The sequence below is a fragment of the Gavialis gangeticus genome, unplaced genomic scaffold (assembly GCF_001723915.1).
Source record: "Gavialis gangeticus isolate Ggan-Ray unplaced genomic scaffold, GavGan_comp1, whole genome shotgun sequence".
Taxonomy (NCBI): Eukaryota; Metazoa; Chordata; order Crocodylia; family Gavialidae; genus Gavialis; species Gavialis gangeticus.
In genome coordinates, this window is record NW_017729032.1 from 9,675,654 (window position 1) to 9,685,655 (window position 10,002).

At 44.5% G+C, this 10,002-nt stretch overlaps 1 protein-coding gene across 1 annotated transcript in view; it reads right to left on the minus strand.

Annotated features, from left to right (window-relative positions):
- PRCP (prolylcarboxypeptidase) overlaps positions 1 to 10,002 on the minus strand; it is a 71,086-nt gene that overhangs the window by 24,488 nt on the left and 36,596 nt on the right. Inside the window, exons 2-6 of the mRNA XM_019525251.1 lie at positions 8,555 to 8,695; positions 7,356 to 7,457; positions 6,201 to 6,382; positions 2,816 to 2,973; positions 474 to 646 (exon numbers count right to left, since the gene is read on the minus strand). Coding sequence (XP_019380796.1) covers positions 474 to 646; positions 2,816 to 2,973; positions 6,201 to 6,382; positions 7,356 to 7,457; positions 8,555 to 8,695 — 756 coding nt within the window. The remainder of the gene's footprint in view (positions 1 to 473; positions 647 to 2,815; positions 2,974 to 6,200; positions 6,383 to 7,355; positions 7,458 to 8,554; positions 8,696 to 10,002) is intronic.

Here is a 10,002-nt window from a genome sequence, read left to right on the forward strand (position 1 = left end):
AGTAAATTACACTGTGTGCCTGTACCCTTAAGAGGGAAGTTACTTAGGACGAGTGTAGTAGGTGGTGCTACATAAATGGAAGGCTACAAGGAAAGGATGTGGAAAGTTGAAAGGAAGACAAAGTACACATGCAAAAAAAAAAATGCAATGCAAGCACTCTGGAATCCCAAATGGGATCTAGAAGACAAGTCACAAACAATAAAAATCAGCAATAAGGGCTAACACTAGAAAGGTGACAGATGGAGAGTCTGTGACAAATAGCCAAGTTTAAAATTCCCTTATATTCACTGAAGTTCAAGTTTGAAATACTTGACTTCTGGCAGGACTGGCTCCTACTTTTGTTGTTTTTTTTTGTTTTAAAATGAACTTGGGCCAATTTGTTTTTGTTCATTTCTGAGCTAAAAACTTTAAATAGATTAGCACCTTTGCAAGCTGAACCACGTTAACTATAGAAGCTGTATGTGCTCCATTACCTGAATAGGCCAAGCAGGCAGAGGTTGCAAGAAGTCAGCTTTATACGGATAGTTTACCATTGCCAAATTTACCCATGTCTCACTCAGCCAAGCTTTCAATGCAGCAACATCTTGTGTGGATTTCAATGGGCTGCATAAGTGAAATGCACTGGAAAGCCAGTGCAAGCCTTCACCTAAGTGAGAAAGCAAGAAGATTTTAGTATTTAAAATGTACCTTAAGTCAGTCAGTTGGTGCATCATTAAGATTATGGAGAGAACCTCAGAAGTCCAATATGTTACTGTTAAAACAGTTGATCTCTAGCAGCCCCATATAAGTCTTTCCCTTAGCATAATGAATCCACTGTGTTACAGTGTATGTATACCAACATAAAATTGAGTCCACAATCCATTTGAGTGAATCACTACCAAAAAACATTGACATTATCTTAATCTGCCTTCAAATGGTGGCATCTAAAACATTAAGAGATTGAGCAGAATACAATCAGGCCTTTTTAAAAGGAAAATGTCAGACTTGTTAGTTGAGGGTATAGAGCTCTCAGTAGATAACAGAACTCTGCTCACCCTTCCTTCCCTCATTTCACCAGCCTAACAATGCTGCAGATTCAGTTTCCTGTACTTGCAAGCTACATTACAATATTGCTCCCAGAGGATTCTGAAAAGGAACAGCAAGGAAGTAACAATGCTAAAGTCAGGCTGTGTCCCCATCTGATCTCCTTGCCCTAGAGTCAAGGTATATATGGTTACAGTCACGAACAAAGTGTATGCCTCCCAAAGCTGGGGGGACAGCAACCACCTGCAGGGAGTGGTGGCAGGGCAGCAGGAGCAAGCAGGGATGACCTGCAGCCACCAATGGCCGTATCAACAGCAAGTGGGGGGGCAGCAACCACCCACAGAACATGGGGGTGGCTTCAACAATTGCCAATCTCAGGGGGACACAAGTCCCCTCGTCTCCCCCACATGTTGGCTATAGTTACAATGCCCAGTTAAAAGAGTACTCTACTTTCTTCTGCTTATACTGTATTTTCTCACATATCCTTTTCTACCTAAAGCCAGCTGGTAGATATTGCTAGGTGAGAAAATATGGATCCCCAGAAATTTGGCAGCAGGGGAACAGTGACAGCATGTATTAATTTCTCTCTGCCGGCAAATTTCTGAATCTGTGGGTAGTCCCTGAGCTGGATGACATGGCCCCATATATCAGATCAGGCCAGCAAAGGTAAGTTGGTCAACGGCAAGACCCAGAATGCAATCCCAAACCCAGCATGCCAGACAGAGCTGCAGTGCCAGACCTGGAGCACAGCTTTGGATGCAGCACATAGCTCTAGGCCTGGCATGCCAGTGCTCTTCAGATCCCATCTTGTTCACAGGGCTGACAGCAGGTACAGCTCATTAGTGGCTGCTGGTACTCAATTACTTACCCAAGTAAGATCTTCATGCTGCCTTTTCAAGAACAAGGGTGTATTATACCAGGGGTGTTGTGAGAGAAAAAATACAGTATTCAAGTTTTTGTTTTTAAACAAACAGATAGCCTCTGCTTTTCCATCACCACCTTTCATAAATTAAAAAAAGTTGCCTTCCCTCCCGTGTTACACCAAGCTGGAATTGGGGAAAGAGGGAACACAAACCTGCTGTTTGAGTCTCGATCTAGTTTCAAATTGTAACATTCCTGAGTGTTCAGAGAAACTTAGATCTGGATTTGGAACCAGAGTGTAGAATCTATATAACCATGATCAAACTAAATATTTTTGCCATAGGAACAGAAAAAATTGGCACCACTTTTTGAAAGGCTGATGAAGACACTTCAGAAGCTTGGCAGTTATTCTGTTTTTTTTGACCCATTCCATTTCAGACAGAGAACAATTCCTAGAACTAAACTAGCGAATACATTAGTGACTTTGCTTAGCCAAAAAGCTGTGGCCCCTGGTGAGTAAGGTAGAGAAGCCTATGCTCAGCTAGTATGGAAGCTTGTTTCTGTCTTCAGTTTTTTTGGCTTTTTTTTTTCCCCCCCCACTTTAAGTGTCTTCCATTTCAGAGGCTGAGTCCATGTAATACAATAATGTATCATCTATTTCTGTCTACACGTTCAAAATAAAAATTTAAAAAAAAAAGTCACCAAAAATTCTCTTTAGAAAAGTTTAATTTAGATTGAAAACATGCAAAAAAGTCCACAGCCAGGAAAGTTAAGGTCTGAAAAAAAAAAAAACCACTCAGATGCACAGGAGGCTATCATGCTCTACAAACTTACAAATGCTGTGAAATTACCCAGAGTCACTGTGCAAGCTGCCTGAAATACACAATTCTTGGAAGAGCACAAATGCTGAGGTGACATTGGTAACTGGTACCTGTAGAGGAGATGCGTTTAATAGCCTCCCAAGAATTTCGGATGCTTTCTGAACAGCCTTTTCCACTCTTCTTGAAGTCATTAGTCACTATCCTGTTGAACACACTGCAGGGAACCAAATCCTGGAACTGCCATATTGGGGCCGAGGCTGCAAGAGCTCTGTAAAAACAGAGACAATAAGCCATATTTATTTGGTGAAATATACCTTTGGCACCTCTTCCAAATGAACCGCTGCGTGTCAAACTCCTCACAGCTACTGAACAATTAAAAGGTATGTCTTAAGTGTTTAACCCCCTTGTTCCCCTCCCCACAAAAAGAAACCATACCTATAATCTATAATTCAGATACAACATTCACTCCTGACAAACTTGAACTTAAAAAGCAAGCTTTTTTGCAAATCCATGCAAGTACAAAACAAAATTAGTGTTAGATCCCAATTAAAACGTGCAAGTTCTTCGTGCACACTTGCTGGTATTTGTACAGTAACAGCCAGAGACTGGGGCTCCATTGTGCTACATATTGTACAAACACAGAGTAAAGAGAAAGTTTGGAGCTGTAAATCCCTACATCTAAGAGGCACAGAAGAAAAAAAAAGGGAGGAATGATCACCTTTGTATTGCAGGTGGAGAATCGGGGCACTGAGGGATTAAAATGACTCATCTAAGCTTGCATACAAGAAACCCACCGCAGACTTGAGAATTGAACCCTGAACTCCCAAGTCTCAGACCAGTGCTATACCCTTAAGAGAAATCCTGTGGTGGGAGACAGAGGGAAGCCCTATGGTAGGTTTGATATCAAAGCAAGAATTACTGGGTGCCTAGACTAGGGATACTCAGCCTTCAGCACATGGTCTAGATCCAGCCCATGGCACATTATCTGGCCTGTGGGGCTCTGCACGGGTCCAGAAGTTTGGTAGAATGGGGGGGGGGGTAGGAGCTGTGCTACTACTCCCATAGTACCAAGTTTCCAAAGCCCTGGGGAACCCTGGGCCCTGCAAGCTGGATCGGGTGCTCAATCCAAAGCAACAGAGCAGGGTAGGGGTGGTTCCAGGGCCCTGGGGCCTAATCCCAGTGCATGGGTGCAGGAGGTGGCAATGCCAAGCCCCCTGGGCAGCTGTTCCCAATGTGGTGCCTGCAGGTTATTTCAACAACAAGAGAATTCCTCTCATTTCTCACCACCAAAAAGCTTCTGCTCTCTATGTTATGGAGACCCTTCTTCTCCCACCATAGGAGAAATCTTACATAAACCCCTCCTCTCCCACCATAGGGAGTCCCCAGGGCCTCTTTCTGTTATAGAAGAGAGAAGTAGTCTTCAGCCCAAAGCACACCTTTGCCCCTCTACCCATCTCATTTTCAGGAAGTCAGCTGAGTGGGACACTTCCAACTTGTATAGTTTTCCTATATCTAGCCCAAGGAAAAACCTGGTCTGAATAGGGAACACAAGCCACTGAAGTAAATCAACCTGTTATTAGCCTAGAAATCCAGTGAGCAAGGCGTTACCCATTACATTAAAGACACTTTTTTTTTTTTTTTGCTTATTAATAAAATTTCAGAATTGGCCTGGGGGAAGACAGATCCGACATCTTCCTGCACACTAAAATCTTAGTTTTCTACTTTCTGGAAACTAGAATGGAATCTGAAGAAGGGTATCTTGTGCCCAAAAGTTTATGTAAGATCTCTCCCAGCCATAGGTGATGCATGGTGAGACTGGGGGCTACCAAAGCTGCTGCTGGCTTCTGCAGGCAGTTGCCGCCCCCTGCCCTCACTACCAGTGCAGCCACCAGCAGCAGCAGGTGATCCCCCATTCGCCACCTGCTGCTCACCACTGGCCTGCTTCCCACCACCTGCGGGTGGTCACTGTGCCCCCCTAGCCTCAGGAGGCACACGTTGTTCATGCTCCCAACTACACAGGTTATCCAATAAAAGATATCACTCAAAAAAAAAATCCTAGAGACTTGAAAAGCCAAGCTTGAGGGCCATGTTTTAAAACTAATTGCATCTCAAGCCACAGGTACCTGAAATTCTTTAAAATTCATTATTTGATTACACCCCGCTGTTTTGTAGTTTGGAGAAGTTATAAAATTGGTCTTGCAGTAAAATCTGAATTCAGCCTTGATTATGGGACTTCTCTCAATGCCTCCATAATGCTTAGAGCAGGGGTGGGCAGAATGTGTCCTGCGGGCAGATCTGGCCTATGGGCCCCTAAAAAAGTTTGGAAGATTAATTTCCCTGCCCTTGGTTCCTGTCAAAAAAAGACCCAGGGGAAGCTCCCACAACAGTGGGGCCCACCTGGCTCCACTCCCCAACCATGGTTTCCAGGCTGGGAGCATGTGGCTGCCCCCGGTGCAGGAAGCTCAGGTAAGTAAGGGGGGAACCCCCAGGCAAGGAAGAAGTGTGGGAGGGGAGTGACCCATCCACACCCATGCCTGATGTCATGTGCTGCAGCTGCTTGCAGCCCACGTGGGGCTGCCTGTGCCTGCTACAGACAACTTCATGCAGGCTGCGACTGCCTGTAGTGTGGGGCACTGGGCATGGGAGGGACCACTCCCCCCCCCCAGTCCGCTTTTCTGTGGGCTCCTCTCCTGCTTGCCATGGGGTGGGAAAGGGGCTATTTCCCCTCCCCCCCCCCCAGCACCACCTTGTAACCCAGACCCACTGCCAGGCTGGCAGCAGGGGTGGGTTACAAGCTAGTACTGAGTGTGGGGATGAGCAGCACCTTGCCCACCCTGTGCCCAGCACCCTGTGCTACAGCTGCTTGCAGCCTGCCTGGGTCTGCCTGTGCTTGCAACACAGGGCACGAGCCATGGGGCAGGTGAGGAGCCATTTTCCCCCCCGCCACATTCAGCATTAGTTTCTTCCCTGCTGGCAAGCAGGGGGTCAGGGCTGTGCACTGCCCCCAGCCTGTACTGGAGGGCTGGGGCACACTGGGTGTGAGCAAGTGGGGAGCCAGTGGGAGCACAGGGCCTGCACCGGTGCTGTGGGGCCAGTGCTGGTGGGGCCCAGAGCAGGGTGGCAGCAGCGCAGAGTCCCAGCTGCCAGGGGCTCTATGGAGCTAAGCCAGCTCCCCCCCTCCCTGCTGGTGCAGCCCAGCCCAGCTCCACAGACCCCTGCCAGCCTGTGCACCACTTTGGGCCCCACTGGTGCTGGCCCTGGGACAATGGTCCCAAGATGGTGACCAAGGGGCAGGGCAACCTAGTCCCCCCCTTCAGTCTGCCAAAACTGGGTAAGCAGCCCTCTGCTCAAAATAACTGCCTGCCCCTGGCTTAGGAGTTACAGAAGTTCTGTGTGGAAAGAATGTCTTCTTAACTAATCCATTAATTACTTAGTCAGATGACATTTTTTATAAGCCAATAGTGTTCTAGGTTTGAGCAGGATAAGAGTACTCACCCATCTACTACATGAGGATATTTCATTCTAAGCCAGGCTGCAAGCATCCCTCCATATGACCCCCCTATGGCAATCACAGGAGTGTTTTGGGCTCCTGGGATTGTCTTCCTGATGTGTTGAATTAGTATCGCAAAGTCCGCCAAAGCTTGCTCTGATGTCAAGTAATTCAGATGTTTGGAATCCTGAAACAAAAGTGTATTGTATAGTATAGGATATTTTCAAAGAAAATCTTTGATTTTCTAGCAGCAAGAAGTTTGAGAGACTTCTAGTCCTATACCAGGTGTGATTACATTTTGATACTATATTAAAATGACTTCTAGATTCTTTTTACCAATACTTGCAGAAATACATAGATGCTTTAGTGAATACTATAATTATGTACCACACTCACAAAATACCATTTTCTTCCAAAATCAACCCCCAAAGTTGGGATGCATGCTTTGAGCAGGGAAAATGGTCTTCACAGAAAGAGACAAACCTAGAGACACCATGCATGTCATGCAGCTTCCAAGATGGTGTGGTCCCACATTAAACCCCTCACAACCATAGCTATTAGCTGAGCACAGTACCCTGTGCGTGAAGCAGTAAGCGAGCTGTCAGTAGTACCCCGATGAGCTTGGGACATTGAAGCTTTATTTACAGGAACTTTTATAAAGAACCAAACAGACTTACTACTATCCTTGCAAGTATCTGAGGTCTAACCTCCTGCAATGTGTCCAGGAAGCATGGCATACTGGAACAGTCTGAACTTCCTGGGACCACCCTTCCTATGTATTACTCTATGCTCCCAAGAGGACTTACTCATGTTGCACAAATCAGCAATGACTGGTGCAGGGTAAGACAGGACAGCCATCCCACTCTAGGAGGAAGTCTCTCTCCTCTCCACTCCCTTCCCCCCACCCCCATTCTGCCTTCCAAGGAAGAAGGTATGTATTGTATTATTTGGAGGCATTTTGTACGCAAGAAAACAGGGTAAATGTGGGTTCCTGAGCATGCATCTTAACAGAAATAATCCCAAATCCTACTCATCCAAATAGTTACTGCTTAGTCAATAGTTCCACGTGTATAGAACAGGCAGGATTTAGGCCACAAGCAAGAAAGCATCCAGTTCTTTTCAGTGACCTTAAAAACTAAGGTGTGGGAGAAGGTACTTACACTGAAAGACTTATTTCCAAAGGGCAAGGATTCACCATAGTATCTATGTTCAGCAAATACTAACATGGCATTAAGCTCTTCAGCCACTTCCCACATAAAACCCTAGGGGAAGAAAAAGTGTTTAAAATGAAAAGCAAGTGAATTATCATTTGAATGTACTGTTAAACCCCTACTCCTTAATTGGAAAGAATTCCACCAACTCAGTTACTCTTATTCAGGTATTGTCTAACAATTGTAAAATTTAAAGAGAGACTGGTATAGACAATAAAGAAAATAATGCATTCCTGAACTAAAAATGTATCCACCAAATTCTGCCAAGAACACTGCCCAGTATGCACTGCCAGAACTAAGTGCATTGGGACTCAAATTAAGTTACAAAATGAATTCTCATGTCTAAACACTTACCTGGTTGTGTACCTGACAAAAAAAAAAAAAAAAAAAAAAAAAAAAACAAAAAACAAACAAACAAAAAAAGAACGGAAGAATTAGGGCCCTTGGCCCAGTCATGAGTTTTTGGCCAGCAACAATTTGGAGATGGAACTGGGACATGCGTAACTGGTTGAACATATGGCACCACACCAGAGCACAGGTAGCTGCATGGAGACTTATTCTGAGCCATGTGTGGCAGTGCAAGATTACAAACTGTGTATAGGAGTTAAAAACCTGTGCTTCTACAGCTGGATATGCCATTTAGACAAGTACAGACAAACAGGATCTAACCCCTAAACTACAATAGGTGCAAGAGATTTTCTTCTGGTGCTCAACTTCAGGCATAACTGATCCTTGTAAAAAGGCTGCTAATTTACTCTCAACTTCCCTTAGGGGCAGAGAGCTTTTATAAACCCCATTGACAGAAGGGGACTCTACTGCACAAGTTACCTTGCAACTTGTTGCTTCATTCTCCTGCTACCCAGACCAGTACCTCAAATCACATCATCCTTCCTTCCAACACGCTGACCATTCAAGGACTCTTTTCTTTGATTGCAGAGTGCTTTGAGATTCAGGTCCTAAAGCCTGAATTCTGTTCTCTCTTTAAAGCCGACTTACATGGAGAATATAAGTTTTCCTCATATTTTAAAATCCAAATCTGCAGTTAATTCCATATCCCAATGGCATCACCTTGCTTTCCCAATATCCCACTAGAAAGTCACACTCTAAAAGTAAAGAGATTAGGGAGCAAAAGTTTGATTTATACCCACTGTGTTATTGCAAAACCATGTGATATCTCCTTCATTGCCAGTATAGAAAAGTATTGATCCACCATCTTTCTTCCAGTGCTGGTCTGCTATTAGGTACCGCTGCTGGAACGTACGATTTTCAAGAAATCCAAAGTGATCAACCTGTCAGAAGAAACATAAAACAAGCACTTTAAAAAGGACTGAAAAAGGTCAAGGATGAAGAGGCATAACATGCAAAGAATGCACCCAGGGCAGTCCTCTCCCCTCCTTCTACTAGGCAGTGTGCAGGAGCTGTAGCAAGCAATGACGCAGGCAATGCATGTCAAGGAACGCAAAATATTCTAGGAACTGCAGTTCTGAAGTGGACTCTGCCTGGGGTGGGGGAGAACTGACCCTATTTTTGCTACAAAAAGAAACCCACACACCACGTTTTGGTTTCCCCAACATGAACAGCAACAAAAGTGGGGTGAAAGTTCTCCCCAACAGCAAACTCCACTACAATTCTAGAGATCTACAATTCCCAGAACACCTTGCACTCAGAAGTGCACACCACCAGACTGTGCAGCCAGGAAATGCAAGCAGAGCTAGAGAGGGTTGGGGTGGTGAGGCACCCTACTCTCCATCCTTTTGGCATCTCTTCCCTTAGGCAGTGCATGGGATGTGCCCCATTCATTCACCCCATATTACACTGAGGATGAGTGGAATATCAAGATAAAAGATTCATTTTTAAATCATGTTCTTTCAATGCAGGTGAAGTTCTTGGACTCAAATGCATGAAATGGATTTGATACCCACCCCCAATCAGGCACAGCTAACAGCTCGGATGAAGCCTGAACACTCAAGGAGGGAAATGTAGTATCAGCTACAAGAGATGTACAGTTTTCCTAACATCGCACTTAAAGAGGACATGATGTCGAGAGTGCAGGCCTGCCACAATATTGCAATAGTAGCTAGAGAAATCCAGTCACACAACTCTATTGTACCATGTACCATACACATAAGAAACAGTCCTAGTCCTTGACTGTTTAAAATGTGGGGGATAATTAGCTACAGCAGGCTCATAAGTAAACAAAGATGAATGGTTGTACTGTGAAGAATGAATGATATTGTTTGTCAAGAGTTTTCCAACAAAATACCATTTTTCTTAGAATACAATGTTCTCTGTTTCTTATAAAACTATCCATTTTAGTTGAAGGGTGGTTCTTTCCATACCAGAAAAGGTTTTCGGTTTTTTGCTAGGAAACCGAAAACCTCCAAATGGAAAAATTGCCTACGTGGAAGTTCTTTCCATCAATTTACAGCTGAAAGCTAGACATGTTATGGACAAGAAGTCTGACTCTTTTTTGGGGTTGTGTTTGTTTTTTTGTTTTTTTTAAATACACAGATCATGCTCCCTTCTCATAAAAAGGAGTCTTCAAGAGATTTTTTTGTGAAAAGTTAAAAAAAAAAGTGTGTGTGTGGGGGGGGGG